Source organism: Nycticebus coucang, chromosome 13 (assembly GCF_027406575.1).
Source record: "Nycticebus coucang isolate mNycCou1 chromosome 13, mNycCou1.pri, whole genome shotgun sequence".
Taxonomy (NCBI): domain Eukaryota; kingdom Metazoa; phylum Chordata; class Mammalia; order Primates; family Lorisidae; genus Nycticebus; species Nycticebus coucang.
The window spans coordinates 43,382,860-43,406,405 of record NC_069792.1 but is presented as its reverse complement, the minus strand read 5'-3'; the positions used below and the strand labels follow the sequence as shown (position 1 = coordinate 43,406,405).

Sequence of the window (23,546 nt, the reverse complement as noted above, 5' to 3'; positions counted from 1 at the left end):
TTAGAAAAATAGGGCAATGGAATCTATTTATGATCATGTGACTCTGAATAGTAACATAGTGTTTGAAAAGAAAGCTGAATAGCACCTAGACAGAAGAAGTCACTCAATTTTTAAGAAAGATTATCATATTACTAAAGCACCAGTCATATTCAACACTCAAAATATTACGATGACAATACCACAAGAACTAGGGAACTGAAATTTTATTAATGGTCTTCAGGGGCATGTTTTTATAGTGAGCCTTGATTATCTGCAGAATGATTGCCTGGCATAGTGTCAAACTCCCAAGGAGTTTCATGTTAGAAATGTATTTATCAACTCAGTAGCCCTTCTTTATTCCCACATTGCTTATTAACAGAGGCCTGATTGGATTCAGGCATCAGGTTGAAAAGTGCCTGAAGATTATGAACCTAGTCCTTGGGACTTAATCTTGATTGCTCTAAACTAATAATGGTGATCACATTCACTTCTGTCAATTTTGGATTGAAAGGAGGATATATTACCCAGTTTGGTCAATGAGACAGTCTGTAACTTCTGTAGATTTTGTGGAAATGTTTTCTTCACTAATAAAAAAAGCACATGATACAAAACACCCCTCACTCCATGCCTGAAAGACTACCAATAATTGAAGGACAAATCTGAGGGGGAAACTCGAGGACTCAAAGGATAACAGGATGGAAAGATGGGGAGACCTTGCTAGGTCTGTCTAGGGGTGGATGTTCCCTAGTTCTTGGCTCCTAGTGCCAAGAATAAGCACTGGTGCCCAGCCAAGGATGGAGTGATTACAAACACAAAGCAATCAAAATTGCATATGTTTACTGCAGACCAAAACCAAACTATAAAGATAATAGGTCTCAATGAGTGAGATGCATCTGTCTTCTTAAGTGAGAAGACTCCTAGAAGTCTGAGTACACACCATAAGCTAACTAGTTTGTCACATCTCCCCCATTCCCGGTTCCCCCTGCAGACTTGGCTATTGCTCCTGCCTTGGGGTGATTGGCAGGTCAGGGTTATATAATAGATCACATCACAGGATCAACTAGATGGATATGAGCTCTAGGTCAGTTACAGGTCACTGGAAGTTTTTGCTATGCATGTTCCCGCTAGGAAACAGTTCCTAAGTGTAATTTGCTTGCTAGCTACAATTCAGTTCCCACTCCCTTAGCCACATCCTCACCACTATTAGCCCTAGCAGACTGTGCTCGGCTGACATTGCTGTGGCCCAGAATTAACCAAACCTTAAGTCATCTCTCTCTACATTTTTCCGAGATAATAACTACCCTGTTGTTTAAGGCATAATTGGTAGGCATTTTGATTGTATAAATATAAAACTCTCTTAACTCATAAGAAGTTAGGACCAAGTTCTCTAACCTTTAACCAGGTTTCATGAAATGGTTTTCAATTTTAAGAATTAAAAAAAAAAGTTCTACATTTAAAGAGTTACAGATTATACTCATTATGTGATGTCACGAATGCTGACAGTTATTGGCATCATCCATCGTAGGGTTCTGTGAACTCAAAAAAGCCTCTTACCCCAGTGGAAATTACAGGAAGAGACAATGGAAATTATGATGTGGGAAATAAGAAAGTAAAATAGGTTTATTCCAGAAGCAATGGAAAAATTACAAAACAGAACAGGCTTTTCAGAGCAAAAATTACAGAGCAGGCTTGCCTCATCTTTTCATCATTTTGTGATTGTTAGAAAAAATTAAAATAGTAAAGTATCCCAAGGCAATTGCAAAACAACAACACAGAAAACTAAAGGAACTGTGGTCTTAACGCAGTGTGGTTCTGGAAAATTTCATGAAAATAACTAGGCACTAAAGTAAAGCACTCTGAGGGATATAAAAGATATCAGTCTTAGATTCTACTGAACTTTAAATGAACTTGGCATATGGTAGGCAGTCAGTAATTATTAGTTTTCTTATCATGACTATTGCTCTTTTTTTTTTATTATTGTTGGGGATTCACTGAGGGTACAATAAGCCAGGTTACACTGATTGCATTTGTTAGGTAAAGTCCCTCTTGCAATCATGTATTGCCCCCAGAGGGTGTGGCACACACCAAGGTCCCTCCCTCCTTCCCTCTCTCTGCTTTTCCTCCCCCCCATGACCTTAATCGTCATTAATTGTCCTCATATCAAAATTGAGTACATAGGATTCATGCTTCTCATTCTTGTGATGCTTTACTAAGAATAATGTCTTCTACTTCCATCCAGGTTAATACGAAGGATGTGAAAGCAAACATTTATCAAGGTAAATATAAATAATAAATCTTCTAAAAGTCCTTAGGAGAAAAGAAATTTTCAAAAATTATGATTTTAGGACTATTTAACTTACGGCAAAAACTTCTAAAATAATAATTATGGTTTCATTGGATCACAATCTCATTTGGAATGATTTAATTGACAATTTTCAGAATTTGACACATGAAGCACACAATAAAACGTGTAATGAGAGAGAAGAATTTAAAGATACAACCACCATTTGAACATTTATCTTAAAAAAATAATTTCCAATTCAAACAAGAACTCCAAATCGAAATTAAAATTATTAAGAAATTTAGTGCAAAAAAAAAAAAGAAATTTAGTGGTGGCATTGGATCAATAGGATACACAATTGAAAAACAACAGTTACAGAAAAACATGAAAAATATATTTCAGATTTGCAAAATCTCTAAATGTAAAGAAAAAAATAATAGTATAGAATAATTTTTAAGTACATATTTTTATAAAATAATGGTGGTGAAGAAACTCAAACACCTCAAAGGTAGAAATAAACACATATGGCTACATAAAAATTGACATATCTTTACTATCTTTATCTATGATAAAAGTAAATGATGCATGATATGTTATATTGGAAGATAATATTAATATTTGCAATATATGTAATAGAAAATAAATTGAAGCAAATTACACTCAAGTAAACAAAGTAAACAAATAGACACAATCTTGAGACTCACATGAGCACACTCTGAAACACAGGGCCATGCAATCACCCATAAACCAGAAACTACATTTATTTTCCTACCTTCAAACTTAACACTTTTTAATCCTACATAAAGTTGAAATTAGTTAAGGTTTTTAATCCACTACTTAGAATAGTAAGAGAAACAGCAACTTTGAATATATTTTAGTGTCTTCAAAACCAAAAACTAGGCTTTAAAAAAGTAAAAATTGAGAAAGATATAAGAAAATGATTAAAAGCTTTAATTCTTGTTAAGTGCATGCTTTTGAAATGAGATATATTTGAATTAATGTTTACGTAAGAAATGTTTTTAATTTTTACAATGTTATTTAAGAGGCATTGGTAAGCAGACTTAATGTATGCCAATAAACTTTTCACCTTTATGGATTTTATAAAAGAATAGCTATAAAAACATCTTATACATAGTACAATTTTTACTCTTTCTCAAATTGATTTGTAAATAGTAGTAAATTTTCTATTACCTAGAGTTTATTTTAAATTGCACCACACATTTTAACTCTGTGAAAGAAATAGGCTGCTACGTGAAGTAATGATAAAAAAAAAATCTTAGTGTTATAAATATGTCACAGGCTATCCATATTAAATTTTTAAATGAGAAGAGACAATTAGATATCATGTTTTGATTCCATTATTACAGCAAAAACATTTTCCTGACATTTTAGTTTTGAGCTCTTAAATGTTCTAATATTTACCTTTTATTTTAAGCACAATATAATTGCATATATTTTAAACATGTCAATTTAGACAAAATAAATGTAATATATAAAACTAGAGCTTTGAATCAATATGAATTCAATCCTCTATCATTTGCAATTTAGTTGAATCAAAACTCATTTCATGGTTCATCTTTGATATTTTGAAGGCTCTGTCTAATTAAATTAAACTAAATTTAATTTAATTTATTCTTACTGAACATCTTAAAAGTTCCTAGCATATTCTCTACTAGGCGTCAGAAAAAAATAAGCTCCTTAACATTAAGGAAGAAACTTTTACATTGGGGTTGGGATTGGAATTAGGGGAGACCAACATTTAAAGGACCAGAAAATCATTTAAAAGTCTGTGAATAAATGAGATAAAAAGTGGAGGGAATCAATGGAAGACCAGACAGGGAATTAAAGAGTGCTGGATATGGAGAGGTAATATAAGACATAGGAAAACTGAGCTTAAGAAATAGCATACACAGAAGGTCACGCAACACCCATTATCAGAAATCTGGAGGAGAGGAACTAGATATCTGAAATACATATCCCTTGTCCTTATTAAATATAAGTTTGCCTTACTCTTCTAAGATATTCCAATATTTTTCTTGACCCTAAACTTAAAATAAGTTGGAATATGTCTTCATTTAAAATAATCAGCTGGGTTTGACGCGGATCTGCAAATGAAATTATTAACCAACTTCCTTATGAAAAAAATATCATTTTTTTTCCAGTGGAAAAACCATTTACCAATGGACAGTTGACTATGTATTTAATGCCATTGTGGTCTCACTTCTAAACCACATTCGTAATGACATTATTATTCTTCTTCCTTCTTCTTGTAAGAGACATACTGCTAGATACTTTTATTGTTTTATTGAAAAGTTCCATGTATTAATTATTGTGTTAAACACTATTGTAGGTGTAATACAAAGTCCATAATCTCAAGCAAGTATAAACTTCTTAAACCTTGACTTCAAGATCCTCTTGAAAACCGAGATCAGGAAGAAGGCAGCAAAGATTAAAAGAGAATGTCTTTGCGATGGTTGTCAGTGTCCTGAGGTTTTTTTCCCCACCTTCACTCCCACTGAACCCTGGACTCAGATGAGAAGACAGTTTTAATGGAGGTAATTTCCCCCATTAATTGAGTGGACCACAAAAAGTAGCCACCATTAATGCTCTGAAAAGGAAGTAACTCTAGAGAACCTTCTGGAAAGGTTAGTTGGCCTTAATAAAGAAGCACTGTGGTCTCCACTGCCCAAACCCTGGACCAACGGTGTGGTATTAAGTGGCCCCTTACAGGAGATAACACTCCAGGCAATTGCAGGAGAAACAAAGGACCAAGAAAAAGAGCCTACATTTGGGCATCCAATCACAAAAGGTCCTTTAATATTTTACCTTTAATTCCCACTCTCCCCCGCTTCCTAATCTCAGCTGAGAAGAGCCCAAAAAACAATCTAGTGAGCTGTGAAGAATATGTAGAGTAAATAAAAGGGAATGAACTGACTGAACCTCTATCCCTGCAGGGTTCAATGACACACTAAGGCACACGCCTCTCTGATGAGCTTGCCAGCTCAAGAATTCAATATAAAGACAGGACTAGAATTTTTAAGACATACAAAAACAAGACTATTTGTTAATACCTAGGATCTGATTGAGATTTAATCCAGGGAGCATGGAAGAATAATATTGTGCTACTTGCCTGAAAACAATAAAGCTATTTTATAATTTTTCCTCCACTGAGTCCAGTTTGCTGAATACACATTTTTATCAAATGAATTTTTCCACATAGCTTCAAATGTTTGAATTTCAAAGAAAACTTCTAGTAATAAACTAGAAAGTTCTTTTAATAATTACTAAGGACCTTCAATTTACGATGTTAAATTGTATCATATCAAATATGTGTATATATATATATATTTTTTTTTTTTTTTGGCTGGGGCTGGGTTTGAACCTGCCACCTCTGGCATATGGGGCCAGCGCCCTACTCCTTTGAGCCACAGACACCATCCTCAAAAATATATTTTAATGAAACATTGTATTATAGCACAAAAAATGTATATTAAATACTGGAATAAATGAGTATAAATGTAGGAATGTGTTATGTGTATATATGTGTTAATGTATGGTAATATATGTGTGTAAATGTGTTAATATATACTGTATATATTATACAGTAATTATATTACTATATAACACTATATGCCAAGATGTCTCCAAGAAATTTGAACTTGTTTATGATTGTATTATGTTAATGTATATTTGCATATGTGTTAATATATGTTATATTACTCAATAATACTATAATTATACCAAGAAATTTGAATTTATTTATGATTGTAACTTGAAAAATTATAAGATTAATTAGAAAAAATAAAATGAGTTTAAGATCTTAAAACTACCTAGAAGCATCAAGATGGTGATCTTATAAATAATGTGTAATTTTTTTTCTCTTTTCTTATTTAAAACTCAAATAGAAAAGCTTTTAGCTTTAAGGTATAAATTCTTATCAAGAAAAGCAAAACAAATTTTGCTGTACATGTATACTGCACCAATTTACATCTATATCAGGGAATAAACAGCTGAAGTTTGTCTCTAACAATAATTACTCAAAATTGGAAACTATCTCACGAAAATTAATTGCATCCTTAGACTCCATGTTGTTCAACTTATGTCATATGACAAAAGTGTCAGGGTTAAATTAAAGAGTGAAGATGTTATTATAATAATTGTTCTTCTTATTAGTTTGGTTCTGTTACAACACAATAAAAAAAGCTTATAATGACCAAAAGGCTAAATATATGAAGAAAAAAAAAAACATAAACCTTACTATTTATGTAACACCACAAAACTTTCCTAGGTACAAATCTTTGGAAGCAGTAATGTTTTTATTTGAAAGAGGTCCATTAAGTAAATACACAAAAAGTCAAGTTTCTAAAATTAGGAAAAGAGAAACAACATGTTTTATAACTAGAACTAACTCAGAATTTCCACAGAGGACAGGGTTGACAAGGATAATATAAATTTTTAGCCATCTAAAATAAATTTTAGGAAGTAACCAATACGTGCCCTTCCACAGGCCTAAACATCAAAACCCATTCAGTTGCTGACAGTCAAAATGTCTGCCTTGATGCCTATCCCCGCCCCTTTTTTTAAAAAAGATTCTGTTAAAGTAGAAAAAATGAGATTTAGAGCTGCCTGCCAGCCAGCTAGCAGTAAGAATCCATCACTGGAATGTTGATCAACCCTGATATGTTGTATCAGGACTACTGATAAAGGTTTAACTGTGTCGAACAGGTACCGGGTATTGGTGGTAGAGAAAGCACTGGAAAGTACAATATCTGAGATGCTGTGGGATGAGTGATTATAAATACCATCCCATAGATGACTTACTGGGAGGTACAAATGCACTAAAAGAAAACAGTAAAAAGCTGAGGAAGATCAATCACTAGATTAAGATGAATTATCTAATCCAAGTGTTCCTTGGAAGCATATAAAGTAAATCTCATCTTTTGCAATTAGAGGGCAGAAAGAGCTGAGGATTTTGCCTGGTATTTATATATGCAAATACCATACATGTATTTATATATAATCTGGCGTTCTGCTATAACCATTTCAACCCCAGTGAGTATTTTTGTAATTGATACTAAGGCCAGAGTCCCAATGGGGAAGAAGTGAAGAAATTTAGCTCTAAATCTGAGATAGGGACATTAACCCCTTGGTACATAAAATGTCACCATGGCCCCCTGTTACACTGGAGAAATATAGAAAACATCTAAAAAAGAGTCAGGTATGGTTCACAGTGGCTCACCAGGTTCCAAGGACCCACCTGATGATGAGGTTCATGTTCCCTAAGTAGATAATTTAGATGCATACTTGGTAGCTGGTTTCTTGGCCAGTGTGGTAAGACCTATCACAGTAAAGAAGATCAAGAGAAGATCTCTGAAATTGTTCTGACCCTTCTCTCTACCCTGGACAGGACAGTAAATCAAAGCCATATCACATCTCAGGCAATGTCAGAGGTTAGAGCTTCTCTCAAAGACCTAATACAGGAAGGGAGGTGGACCTAGTGATTCCCATCAGCTCCCCATTTAATAGGTGAGTTTGGACTTTAAGAAAACCAAATGAATCCTCAAAGATTGGATCTGACTACTATAAATTCAACCAAGAAACAGTGCTAATTATAGCTGTTGTGCCAAATATGTGGTATTTGCTAGAGCACATTAAAATAGCATGAGGTCTATGACATGCGCCCACTAACATGACAAACGCATTCTTTCCTATAGTCCTCAAGAAAGAGGACCAGGAACATTATTCAATCATGTGAGATAAACAATATTTTTGTAGGTTTGTCTCATTTTTAACCCTGTCATTATTTCTTGGTTTTATTAATCCTCATTCATCTTGAACTTGATACTGGTCTTGTGTGTTTTTCATTGCAACCTGTAATGCTAAATAATTTGGCTTTAATTGGTTCCTTTTCTACATTGGATATTTTAACTACCCTAAATCTAGAACTAGCTTTTTGACCATTCTAGTCACACCAGACCTGACTGTTCTGTGCAGTATACAGAAAAAAAAAATTTTTTTTTTTACTTTTTACCAGCTGATAGACTTGAAATATTACATATATGAAAAAGATTTATTTGATTAAGAATTCCTGACTCTTTGATTACCTTAATCAACCCTTTGATTACCTTAACATTGCAGAGATAAACATGAAAAACATACATTCTTGACTTGTTTTAAAAGTGCTTCCTTATTATTTTCTGTCTCTCTCTCCTCAAATTACCTGTTCCCTCACCCTCATCTCAAACTATCATCCTTGTTCTTTCAGGGATTTGGCCACACTGAGCTTATCTTAGTTATCAAATACATGGCACAAGCACTGCCGATGGGCCAGTATGCTGATTACAAAAATTTATAATCAAATTTCAAGTTCAATATTAATAGTATAATTTATATTTTAAGGGATATGTTATCTTGACTATTTCAGGAATCTAAATATATTTGGATCTAAATATCTGGAGGACATAAAATTTCATAAATGTGTTACCTTTTTGCTTATTGAAAAAGCAAATATTTAACTCTTACCATTGAGTCATGTGAATACAGGTTCATTGTAGTAAATATAAAGCTTGAGTGTTCTTCATTCAAAATATAGCTATGACGACTATGAGGTATGGAAGAGCCTTTTGAATCACTGTCTTCACTCCAACTTCTGAATGCCTTTCTTTTAGGTCGAGCTAGGCCTTTTAGTATTATATAAAATCCATCATTTCCAACCACTGGAAAACAAACAAACAAACAAACAAAAAGATGCACTGTATGGTTTATGTCTTGGGCTCTTGATATGCTTAGGATGAACAGATAGATTGTACTTGCTGTATTTTAGCAGACTCTTTCTAGTTTATTCTATAATAATAAATATAACATAATATTTAGGCATTTACAAATAATGTAAACAAATTAAAAAGGCATGTTTACACATTTGGACAGTACTTTTTAGACAATTATATATAGTAGCCCATCCTCTAATAGACATGATAGGGTCTAGATAAAAACCATGACATTGCTAGAAAATTGAGACCAGAAAATCCCTGAAATGTTTTTAATGTTTATACTTCCCCCCAAAAAATAGCATTTTGTCTATTTTATATAAAGAACAGTATGTGCCTGCTATTAATTGGTATTTATTCTTGCTCTGGGCATGATTGTCACTGAAAGAACTTAATAAAAGGGATAGTTTGAGAGAATAAATAAAGAGAAGAGAGAGAAGAGTTTTTCCAGTATCTATCCTACTCCACAGTATAAGGCTCCACAATCTGTCACTCAATCCAATTCCTGAAGTTCCGACTACGTGTCTGTAAGTCTTACAGATATATTCACTGGTGAGCATTTTGAATGCAACTTAAATTAGTTCCAGCTCTTCTGAATCCTATCCTTTAGGAGAGTATGGGAATGTGATGGTGTTTCTCTCTGTCTCGATTGTTGTATGAATTACTTTATAATGAAATTATTTTGATGTGAAAGTGCCAGGTGAAGCAGCAAGTGCTGATATAGAAGCTGCAGCAAGAGATCCGGCAGATCAGGCTGAGGTGATTAATGAAGCTAGCTGTGGAAATAATAGATTTTTAATATAAACAAAACAGTCTTGTATTGGAAGAAGTTGCCATCTAAGACCTTCATAGCTAGAGAGGAAAAGCTCAAAGCTTAAAAGACAAGCTGACTCTTGTTACAGGCTAAGGCAGCTGGCAACATTAAATTGAAGTGAGTATTCATTTACCATTACAAAAATCCTGAGGGCCTTAAGAACTATGCTAAATCTACTGTACACGTGCTTTATCAATGGAACAGAAAAGCCTGGATGACAGCACATCTCTGTACTCTGAGTGTCTTATGTTCAATGTTGAGAACTAGTGCTAGAGGGAAAAAAAAGGAAAAATTCCTTTCAAAATATTACTGTCCATTGACAATGCACTTGTCACCCATGAACTCTGACGGAGCTGTACGAAGAGATAAATGTTGTTTTCATGCTTGCTAACACAACATCCATTCTTCAGTCCATGAATCAAGTTGTAATTTCAACTTTCAATTCTTATAATTTAAGAAATACATTTCATAAGACCGTAGCTGCTACAGATATGATTTCTCTGATGGACTTAGGCAAAATAAATTGAAACTTTCTGAAAACAATCAGTCTTGATGTCATTAAAAACAATTTTGATTCATAAGAGGAGAACTACATAACCACATTCATACCAGCTTGGAAGAAGTTGATTCCAGCTCTTATGGATGACTTTGAGTGGTTCAAGTCTTCAGTGGAGGAAGGAATTGCAGATGTGAAAATAGCTAGAGAACTAGAAAAGGTCTCTGAAGATGGGACTGAATTGCCAAAATACCATGACTCAACTTGAACAGATAAGGAGTTGCTTCATTAGTATGAGCAAAAAAAAAAAAAAAAAAAGGTAGTTTATTTAGATGGAATCCACTGCTGGTAAAGAGGCTGTGAAAGTTGTTGAAATGAAAACAAACAAACAAAAAATATAGAATATGACATAGTTGATAAAACAGTGGCAGGGTTTTAGAGGAAATGACTCAATTTTGAAAGAAATTCTATTGATAAAATGCTATCAAACAGCATCTCATGATACAGATAAATCTTGGGTGAAAAAGAGTCAACTGATGCAGCAAACTTCATTGTTCTCTTACTGTAAGAAAGTCCCATAACCTCCCCAGCCCTTAGCAGTCACTATCCTGATCAGTCAGCAACTATCAACACCCGAGGCAAGTTTCTCAATGGGAAGATGCTTATGACTCACTCAAGACTGAGACGATCACTAGCATCTTTTAGCAATAAAGTAATTTTTCATTGAAGTATGTACATTTTTGGATGTAATGCTGTTACATAATTAATAGACTATAGAATAGGATAAACATAACTTCAAAAACCCCCCAATTTTGTGTAACTCATTTTATTGCATTATTCACCTTATTTGCAGTGATTTGGAACCAAACCCAGAATATCTCTAAGGAAAGCCTGTACAGTAAAAGGATCAAATCTAGGGACAGGATTTAGCTGAGTCCCAGTGTTGCATTCAGAGTGTAATTATGGGAAAGCCAGGTATATCCAAGATCAACTTCCACATCAAAACTTGTCATCATGCTGTATCAAATTATACGTGCTAAAAATCATTTTTATTTTTTCAACTATTCAGCAAATTTTTATTTTTTCAACTATTCAGCAAATGTAATAGTTTTAAGTTGTTGAAGTTACTATTAAAGTGTATAAGTAAACTACAGAATTTAAAATGACATACATAACCAATTTTACCAAGGAGAGTATCTTTAAGAGTTTTGAAAACTTAAATTTGTAAAATTTAGGTGATACAGATAAAAAACGATGGTATCCCCTGGAGCTTTGCCGAGGACCTGTACAGTGCTACAGCCTGAGAAACTGGGGACCTGCTTGGAGAGGGAGGGGAGGGAGGAGGGGGCAGAGGCAGGGTGATTGGTGGGATTACACCTACCGCGCACCTTACAAGGATACATGTGAAAGTCACTAAATGTAGAATATAAATGTCTTAACACAATAACTAAGAAAATGTTAGGAAAGCTATGTTAACGTGTGATGAAAATATGCAAATGGTATATAAAACCAGTGTATGGTGCCCCATGATTGAATTAATGTACACAGCTATAATTTAATAATAATAATAATAAAGATGGTATCTAATTATAATAATTAAATGAGTTCATAATAATGCTTAGAATCTTATAGTAAATAATATTGCCTTGGAAAATCTGCTCTTACTATCAAAATTTATAAAATGGTTCATTCAAATAGCCTACATAAATCTTTTTCCTGAGTTTCTTCTTCATCATCAATTGAATTCCAATGCAGTTCTCAAAAAAAAACCCTATTATCTTTAACGGGTTTACAATACAGTATATTTTGCATCTTTATGTAATGCAATCTCTGAAATTTTATCCCAGCCTACAAGAGCTATAATTTGCACATTGACTAGTATTTGCATAATAATTTTTAGCTAAATTTATTAAACTTTATAAAATAACTGCTCAACTTACTGCTAAAAATGATTTTGTCAAAATTAAAATTACTGAAAAGATACAAGGAAAATTATAAGAATCGCCAATACTTACACAAATCATTATTTTTAATAAGTGCACTGTTTGGAAATGGGGGGGACTGGAATAACAAAATATATAAAATTGAAAGAATCAAATATTGACAAAAATCTGAAAGAAGCAACTGCAATCCTCATTGATTATTGGATTGAATGTAAAAATTGTACAATTATTCTGTGAGAATGTCTGGTAGGTTCTTATAAAATTGGATGTACATCTACGTAGCAAGTTATTTAAATGTCATACAGATTATCCAGGATGGAGGAAACAGCTATAATAAAGTTAAGCTCTCAGAGAATAATTAAAATATTATAAATAGATTACAATGTGGAGTTAAATTTATAAATTATGATAAAAGGACATTTGTTAATTAATGCAATTAATTCACACTTGTTAATAGTTGTCTATTTTAAATCACACACAAACTTTATGGCCACCCTGTATAAGCATTTGAAATATTTAACCGAAAGAACAAACAGCATAGACACTCAAATTTTCAAAATATATAAAAATGTTGTATGTGATTTTTTTAAAGAATAGAAGCATTTGAAAAAACTCAGACAATAAGAAAACAACACTGATGACAAGCCATGAAATATTGATTCCCAGACTTTGCAAAACTAAAGAAATTTATCAAAATCCCCCTGATTAGGAAGAAGTTTCATAAAAGTATACACATAGCTCTCCATTACATGAAAAGTCAAAATAAATATTTTTATAAGGACTTGAAGAAATCTAGTGTAGAACCTCATATTTTAAAATAGCTCTTAACAATATTTGTATTAGTGAACAAAAGGCATTCAAAAGGAATTAAAAATACTAGTAAAAGAACTTTTTTTTTTTTTTTTTGTAAAGACAGAGTCTCACTGTACCGCCCTTGGGTAGAGTGCCGTGGCGTCACACGGCTCACAGCAACCTCTAACTCTTGGGCTTACGCGATTCTCTTGCCTTAGCCTCCCGAGCAGCTGGGACTACAGGCGCCCGCCACAACGCCCGGCTATTTTATTTTTGTTGCAGTTTGGCCGGGGCTGGGTTTGAACCCGCCACCCTCGGCATATGCGGCCGGTGCCCTACTCACTGAGCCACAGGCGCCGCCCTAGTAAGAGAACTTTTAATCAATCATTCTGGTAATGACTTTTCAAAAGGCTAAAGGTCAAACACAAAGTTTGGTTAAAGCAAACATATTTTTGCATTCCTTGCTGAGGATTTTCTGCTCTCTAGTGCACCGCCTGCCAGCTAAAAATCAACCATCAAGAAGGACTTAAATGTTTCAAAGGGCTATATTTGGGTGAATAAGGTCATATTGTCAGCTGACTAATCCTTCGTTGGCCTGTAAAATTGAGTTTGTGTTACCTTTCTATCAGGGAAGCCCTTATTGATCTCTGCCCTTCTCCCATCCAGCCTAATTAACGCCCTTCTCCTGAGACCTTTCTGTCATCGCACTATTTTCAGACTCTGCCAATAGATTACAACCTCTTGAGACAAAAAACCCTGACTGACTACTTTAAGTATCTCTAGCCCATAGCACATTGCCTGGATTATTTTAGGCATTTAGCAAAAATACCTGAATGAATGAAAGTTAAGTTAATAATCCCCTATTATATTTCTCAAAAAAACTTTTAAATATTTTGAGATCAACTCTTATTTTTTCCTAGAATTCTGTCTATTGAAGAATAAGATAAAACTCTTTTATGAACTACTTTCTTCTCAGTTCATTACTTGGGAGCTTAGGAAGAGATCAGAAAGCTGTATAAATTTTAAGTTTAACATAGATATAATTTAAGTTTAATATAGACAGTTTTAAGTTTAATATAGATATAATTTAAGTTTAAGATAGATAGTTTAATTCATGGAATCTCTTTTATAAGGTCTGAGTGATTTTAGAGATAACAAAAGCCATGAATGTCCTTTTCATAGCCTTTGAGATATTAAAAAATCTTTGGGAATGGGATTATTACTCGTAGGTCTAATACTGCCACCCTTAAGGGTCTAGAGCAGCTATTTTAAGGCAAAAGTCTAATAACCATTTATAGAATATCACTGTAACTTATGAAAAGCAATCTACAAAAGAACCCCTGGATATTTATTTCGATATTAAAAATATTCAAATATGTGAATATTGTCATAACTCTAACTGGAAGGGATGTAAAGAAATTCATTTAATTTTATTTTGACCATAAACCTTCTATTAGAAAAGTCTTTCAAAATTGATGTTTCTAATATAGAAATCACAAAGTATATAATTATGATAAAAGATATCACATGGTAAATATCTCTAAATAAGTACATAAAATGATATAAAGTCCAAAGAAGATTGGACGGGAGGGCCGGGAATGACTTATGAAAAAGATGGCATATATGATGGTTCTTGAAATGTATATAAAATTTTGATATGGGGAGAAAAACATGTAAAGTATGGGAAATAGCATGAACAAGGCACAAAAAGTAGGTAACGTGGAGCTACTTGATGGTATTTGATCAAAAAAGGGAGGTTGATGAAAAATAGTGAACCACTAACTTAAAGAATCCAAGTAAAAGAAAGAACATACTTAGAAAGCCACTGAAAATTGTAAATATGCTTCAAATAACTAATTATCAAATGTTCAATCTGGATAAAAGAAATGTTATTTTTAAAGTGAAGTATGATTTTCAGTAATTAAATTATCAAAGACTTACATTAGAATGAGGCAATATTGAAATTTTTATATAATACTGGAGTAATACCATTCTGATAATATGTAGACATGTATTAAGATCTTTAAAAATATCCCCACCTTTTGATCCATTAATTTAACTTTTGAAATCTGCCATTAATAAATAATCCAAATAAAGGTAAAAATTAGAATAGATGATATTCAATCAGATAAATATCTGAGTTCATTTTTAAAAGATTAATCAAGGAAATTATATCTATTATAAAATATACAATTATTAAAAATTACTCACAGAGATATTCATGACCAAGAAAATCTTGATATATTAAATATGAAGTAGGAACAAAAGTTACAAAATTGTCTTCATTTAGAAAAAAAGGCATGCAATTAAAACCAGAGAATATTTCAAAGTGATAGTAATGACTATTGGAAGGTAATGAGATCAAGGGATATGTATTTTTCCTTATTTCTGGTTTTTTATATTTTTCATAATATTCTCTGTGTTTCCTAACATATTATATTCTAATAATAATTATGACATATTTAGAGTTAAAAGAAGTATGAATGATGCAATTATGCGTTAGACAATTTTCTAGAGAGAATTAGCAAAACGAGAGACTAGTTATGAGTCTATTAAAGTACTCTATGTAAGAAAGAATGCAAATTTTTAATCTAATCATATACCCTTAAATTAATTTGAAATTAAAAAAAAGAAGCAATGGAGGCCTGAACAAGGCATTGGCATGGAGAAGAAAAAACAGAAAATAAATTTAAAAGTAAAGTTAAATTCATGTGGTACAACTTGATTAATTTAGACAGAGAAGAAGTAGTTAATGAAATTACACCGTTTAACATTTTCATAAGGAATATAGTGGCGTCACTGAGGTATCTGGCAGGAAAAGGCCTACACAAAGACCAAGTTGAGTACATTGCTTTTTCATATTTTTATTTTCCAACATTCCAGCAGAACTTCCAAGAACAGTTATCAGGTAGTGATCAATTATGTGTATGTAGAGCTGAGGTAAGGGCTCAAAAACTGACTGTGAGAATTAGAAACACATAAATTAAAACTGAATCATAGAAATGAATAAAAGGTTTCACAGAGAAAATGAAAACACAATTGGAAAGTTAGGAGAGGTAGAAGAAGCAGAGACAAGAGACAAGAATGAATCAGCTTGTTCACAAATGATCTTTGCCAGATGCTAAACTTTTGTTGAGGATGGAATGTCCTAAAAAAATGTTTCTAATTAAATCAACCTGACTTGAGGTATCTGGTCAAACACATTTATAAAGGGAAACTGCAAGCATTGCAATCTTTTATTATAAAATTAATATCCTCATTGAAGCCTCTTACAGAGAAAATAAATGAACAAATTAAAAGTTGAGAATCCATCATACTTATAACATTAAGTTATTTTAAAATAGCTAAATATTTGTAGATATTGAATAAAAAGAAAGTTTATAATTTTGCAAATGATTAGTGAACATTTTTAATGACCTTAAAATCAATTACTTGTTAGTCATTTTATTTAGGCCTTCTTACACACAAAATAATCATTAAGAACACTTTTTATTTTGAAAATACTTGTTCATATCCATAACATACGTATTTAAAGACACGGATTTTTAATTTTCTTAGTAAAAATTTCTTAATTCATTTAAACTCTATTTTTTATCTAAAGGAATTTTTGTGAGCCCACAAAACACCTACAATACTGTTTAAAAAGTTAATGAAATGGAAGAAAATATGGGTAAGAAAAAATGAATATATTTAAATTACAGAACATTTTATATAAAATCTAATAGTTTTGCAAATAAATAATGTTGAATAAGGGGATGATCTTTGCCTCATTTTCCTTATTTTAAAAACATTTTAGTGATTTAAATTTTTAATCAAAATAATACCACATATATTTAAAGCCAAATGGTTTTGAAAGGCTTATAAAAATGCTCATAAGCTTTCTAACAGCCAACACATAATGAGAAAAATGATCAGCTACCCAATTGAACAACTAGAAAAAGTCTCAACATCTACAATACAAAAAACAAACATCAAATTATTTATCATTAAATAAACTAAAAAATAAAGATCATATGATTCTCTCAATTGATGCAGAAAAAGCTTTTGATAATATACAGCATCCCTTCATGATCACAACACTTAAGAAAATTGGTATAAAAGGGACATTTCTTAAACTAATAGAGGCCATCTACAGCAAAAAATTGGCCATCCCCAGCCAATATCATATTGAATGGAGTTAAATTGAAATCATTTCCACTTAGATCAGGAACCAGGCAAGGTTGCCCATTGTCTCCATTGCTCTTTAGCATTGTAATGGAAGTTTTAGCCATTGCAATTAGGGAAGAAAAGGTGATCAAGGGTATCCACATAGGGTCAGAAGAGATCAAACTTTCACTCTTCGCAGATGATATGATCATATATCTGGAAAACACTAGGGATTCTACTACAAAACTTTTAGAAGTGATCAAGGAATATAGCAATGTCTCAGGCTACAAAATCAACACCCATAAATCTGTAGCCTTTATATATACCAACAATAGCCAAGCTGAAAAGAACAGTCAAGGACTCTATTCCTTTCACAGCAGTGCCAAAGAAGATAAAATATTTGGGAGTATACCTAACAAAGGACATGAAAAATTTCTATAAAGAGAACTATTCAAATTTAAGAAAAGAAATAGCTGAAGATGTTAACAAATGGAAAAACATACCATGCTCATGGCTGGGAAAAATCAACATTGTTAAAATGTCTATACTACCCAAAGCAATATATAATTTTAATGCAATTCCTATTAAAGCTCCATTGTCATATTTTAAAGATCTTGAAAAAATAATACTTCATTTTATATGGAATCAGAAAAAACCTCGAATAGCCAAAACATTACTCAGCAATAAAAACAAAGCAGGAGGAATCACACTACCAGACCTGAGACTGTATTATAAATTGACAGTAATCAAAACAGCATGGTACTGGCACAAAACACAGAAGTAGATGTCTGGAACAGAATAGAGAACCAAGAGATGAATTACTTACCATTATTTGATCTTTGAGAAGCCAATTAAAAACATTCAGTGGGGAAAGATTCCCTATTTAACAAATGGTGCTGGGTGAACTGGCTGGCGACCTGTAAAAGACTGAAACTGGACCCATACCTTTCACCATTAACTAAGATAGACTCTCACTGGATAAAAGATTTAAACTTAAGACATGAAACTATAAAAATACTTGAAGAAAGTGCAAGGAAAACTCTTGAAGGAATCAGCCTGGATGAATATTTTATGAGGAGGACTCCCCAGGCAATTGAAGCAATATCAAAAATACATTACTGGGACCTGATCAAACTAAAAAGCTTCTGCACAGCCAAGAATATAGTAAGTAAAGCAAGCAGACAGCCTTCAGAATGAAAGAAAATATTTGCAGGTTATACTCTCATAATTCTGTACCAGAGTGTTCATTGCAGCCCAATTCATAATTGCTAAGTCATGGAAGAAGCCCAAGTGCCCATCTACCCACGAATGGACTAGCAAATTGTGGTACATGTATACCATGGAATATTATGCAGCCTTGAAGAAAGATAGAGACTTTATCTCTTTCATGTTTACATGGATAGAGCTGGAACATATTCTTCTTAGCAAAGCATCTCAAGAATGGAAGAAAAAGTATCCAATGTATTCAGCCCTACTATGAAGCTAATTTATAGCTTTCATATGAAGACTATAACCCAACTGTGGCACAAGAATATGGGAAAAGGGCCAAGGGAGGGGGAGGGAGGGGGGGAGGTTGGGGTGGAGGGAAAGTAATGGGTGGGGCCACACCTAAGGTGCATCTTAGAATGGGTACAGGTGAAACTTACTAAATGTAGAATACAAATGTCTATATACAATAACTAATAAAATGACATGAAGGCTATGTTGAACAGTTTGATGAGAATATTTCAGATTGTATATGAAACCAGCACATTGTATCCCTTGATTGGACTAATGTACAGAGCTATGATTTAACAACAAAAAAAGTTGTTCAACCCTTCTGGTCCACTCAAAAAATAAAAAAAAAATCTAAAGAAAGTTTTTTTAAAATATACATTCTTTTTTTTTTTTTTTTTGTAGAGACAGTCTCACTGTACCGCCCTCGGGTAGAGTGCCATGGTGTCACACGGCTCACAGCAACCTCTAACTCTTGGGCTTACGCGATTCTCTTGCCTCAGCCTCCCGAGCAGCTGGGACTACAGGCGCCCGCCACAACGCCCGGCTATTTGTTGTTGTTGTTGTTGTTGCAGTTTGGCCAGGGCTGGGTTTGAACCTGCCACCCTCATCATATGGGGCCGGCGCCCTACTCACTGAGCCACAGGAACCCCATAAAATATAAATTCTTAATAGTTATTAAATCCAAGTGGATCTCCTGATTTTACTCTCCTCTCTACTGATTTTTTTTTTTTTTTTGTAGAGACAGAGTCTCACTGTACCGCCCTCCGGTAGAGTGCCCTGGTGTCACACAGCTCACAGCAACCTCTAACTCTTGGGCTATGCAATTCTCTTGCCTCAGCCTCCCGAGCAGCTGGGACTACAGGCGCGCGCCACAATGCCTGGCTATTTTTCTGTTGCAGTTTGGCTGGGGCTGGGTTTGAACCTGCCACCCTCGGCACATGGGGCCAGCACCCTACTCACTGAGCCACAGTATATCCCTGCATAACTAGATGAATTTTGTTTTTCAGTACTATTAAATAAGGATTGTTAATATATTGGTAGGATAATCTCAAGAATAATCTATATAAATAATTGGAGAACTAGAATTACTATTTTTCAAAGTCATTTTTCTGATAATATCATAAATTATTGACTATTGAAGTCAACCTTTTATTATCCTCAATAAAATTTTAATCTAAATTATTGCATACATTAACATTTAATGTTAATGAATGTTCCTTAAATACAATTACCAGAAAGCATGCATCTTAAAATATATCAACAATTTTATGCAATTATCATTTATTTTAAGTTTGTAATCTAACTTTAATCTTAAAGTACACAGATTCCAATTATTTTTCTGAAATTTTCACTGTGATTTCTAATATTAAGATACTGGATTTTAATCCTAAATGTATCCTTTTCATCAAATCTCTAATTTCACATAGATAACTTTTAGGTAAAAACTGAGCCACGATTTGATTCATTTCCTCTATAAAATATAAGATCTTTGGCCATTACATTTTTTTTTTTTGTGGGGACAGCTTTCTCATTATGTTGTCCAGGTTTCTTGAACTCCTGACTTTTTTTTTTTTTCTTTTGCAGTTTTTGGCCAGGGCTGGGTTTGAACCTGCAACCTCTGGCATATGGGGCCAGAGCTCTACTCCTTTGAGCCACAGGCACTGCCCCGGCCATTACATTTTTTAAAAAACTTTTATTATTTTACATGTTCTTAAGTTCATTAAAACTAAACTAAGTGGCCTCTAATTACTTTTTCAATGCTGTATTTTGTTATAAAATAAACACATTATCATTTTCTTTTGCCATTAAAAAATAATCTTAAGTCTTATTGGTGTCACATTTATAAGATGAACAGGGTATATTCTGTACACATTTAAAAGATTAAATTTTACATTAGACATTAAATCCATGACAATGCAATAAGAAGAATACTATGCATCAAGATCATTCTTCTAATGATAGATAACATGGAGGGACTTAGCATCACCATGGAAGACTATACTCACACTAGAAAAGATGATAAAAGTAGTGGCATTGTCCTCTAGGATCCATCATCTGGACAAAGTAATTCTAGATTATTTCTCAACAAAGTGTATCAGTTTATGTGATACATCATCCTTTGACGTTGTACATTACCAAATACTGCTTCTTGATATTGTAGCATTTCAAGAATTTAATTTTATTCATGGAAAATGTTTTGTTTGTTTGTTTTGGTTTAGAGACAGCAAAGGATAAGAGAAACCCAAAGGTTGGCTTCAAATGTCTCAGGTTCAAAATTTCTGGTTCTAGCCTTCACTGGTGTTAAACTAGGAAGACTAGACTGGACCTCAGAGTCTTCAAACATCAGAAAGGGATAGCAAAATCCATCCTGCATAGCTCAGAAGATTGTCTGTCAAATGACTAATGGTAGTAAAAGGAATTGATACATCATAAAATCTTGTTACTCTAATATAGGGAATTAGAGAAGAATTAATAAGAAATAAATTTCTTGCTCTAAGACAGCATTCCCCAAGTATGTTGCACAGAGCTGCTTCCCAGGGAGGACAGAGAACACAGGGACATTACATTTCTGAAGTAGTTTAGGGTACATGTAGGAAATACACAATGTGTGCTAACATACTGATGTCTCTGATGTGTTGACTTTTAATAAAAAATTGTTTAAATCATTATTTCACAAATTTATTTCCTCAGCAAACTCATTTCTATTGGGTTTAAAATTTTTGATATTATTAGAATAAGAATATATTCTTCTAATATGTTAACATATTATTAAAAGAAATGATTTCAATCACAGGAAGCCAGCATGCATTACTGGCCCCACTGGTGTCCTATAGGTTTTTTATTTTGTTCATTTGTTTGTTTGTTTTTGTTTTAAGCATTTAAAACATAGCCTATACAATGAAACTTAATTCAGGCACAAAACAGAAAGAGGCACATAGTGGATGCATCTTCAAAATACCATGGGAAGTGATCACAGTCATCACAAGAGGTCAATTATTATATGATTCTATTCATATTAATGTCCAGAATAAATGAATCCAAGATTGAGGCAGAAACGGGCTAGTGGTTACCAGAGTCTGGGAGGAGAGGAGAATGAAGAGTTATTGCTTAATAGGTATAGAGTTCAATTTTGGCATGATTGAAATGTTTGGTAACTCGATAGCTGGTTCCACAACTCCTTAATGTACTAAATGCCACTTAATTGTACACTTTAAATGACTAGTGGTTAACATCACATGAATTTTACCTCACTTTTAAGAAAGGATTCCTTAAGATACAATTCAAATACCATGAAATTCATGGTTTTAAAATGTACAAACGGGTGGCGCCTATGGCTCAAGAAGTAGGGTGCCAACCCCATATACTGGAGGTGGCGGGTCCAAACCTGGCCCCAGCCAAAAACTGCAAAAAAATTAAATAAATAAAAGAAAGTTCCCCTACCTCTAATAAATAAATAAATAAACAAACAATACAGTGAATTCTTAGTTAATTTAAAGAGATGTGCAAACCTCATCACAGTTTAATATTAGAATATTTTCATCATTCCTCCAAAAAACTTATGTGCATCAGCATGTCCCATGCTCCACTCCCCAAAGCTCCTGGAAACTACCAGTCTACATGAAGTTTCAATGAATTATTTATTCTGGAGATTTCATATAAAAGGAATTATAAAATTCCTTCTGTGACTGGCTTCTTTTATTTATCATATTTTCAGGATTTTCTAGGTTGTAGCAGCAACATTATTTCATTCCTTCTTTATTACCAAATCATATTCAATTATAATAATTTATTACATTTCTTAAAACTCCACTCACTTATTGGTGGACATTTGGGTTCTTTCCACTTTGGGCTATGAACATGTATAAATAAGTTTTGCATGAATGTATATTTTCATTTCTTGAATACACACCTAGGAATAAAATTTTTGGATTAAATGGGAACTTTAACATTTAAGGAATGGCCAAACTGTTTCCAAAGTGGCTTCACCATAGTATAATCATAACAGAAATGCATGAGAGTTCTAATTTCCCTACATTTTCAATGCTAATAAAATACTATATTTTATCTTTTTATATTTTAACCATCCACTCAGTATAGAGTGGTATGTCATTGTAGTTTTTATTTACAATTCCTTACTGACTAAACATTGGATGTTTATGTGCTTATTAGCTATGTATATAACCTCATTGAAAATCTGTCTATTCAGCCAGTTTGCACATTTTTAATGAGGTTTTCTTTTTGTTACTGAGCTTTTAAGAGTTCTTCCTATACTGGAGGTGAGTCCTTTACTAGATATATGATTTACAAACACCATATCACATTCCAAGGTTGGCATTTTTACCTTTAGATTGCGTTCTTTGAAGCCCCAAATATTTTAATTTTTATAACATTCAAATTATCCAATTTTTTGCCATTTATACTATTGGTGTCATATCAAAGAAAGGATGGCTTAATCTTTGATTATGAAGATTAATTCTTCAGTTTTCTTTTAAGAATTTTATAGTATTAGCTCTTACATTTAGGTATTTCATTTATGTGGGGTTGATATTTATATTTGGTGTGAGTCAGGGGTTCATCCTCATTATTTACTCTGTAGATAACCAGTTGTCCAAGCACCATTTGATGGAAGGACCATTTCTTCAAACATTTTGAATTATCTTGGGAAATCTGCCTAAAATCAATCAAACATAAAGTTAAAGCACTATTTCTGGACTCAATTTTATTACATTAATCTATAGCTTCATCTTTATCCCAGTATTATACTAGCTTGATACTATAAATTTGTGATAGGTTTTAAAACAGAGATGTGTGAGTCCTCTAACTTTGTTTT

At 33.0% G+C, this 23,546-nt stretch overlaps 1 protein-coding gene across 1 annotated transcript in view; it reads right to left on the bottom strand.

Annotated features, from left to right (window-relative positions):
• Window positions 1–23,546, bottom strand: part of CNBD1 (cyclic nucleotide binding domain containing 1) — a 412,528-nt gene that overhangs the window by 120,032 nt on the left and 268,950 nt on the right. The window contains exon 6 of the mRNA XM_053558669.1: window positions 8,783–8,976. Coding sequence (XP_053414644.1) covers window positions 8,783–8,976 — 194 coding nt within the window. The remainder of the gene's footprint in view (window positions 1–8,782; window positions 8,977–23,546) is intronic.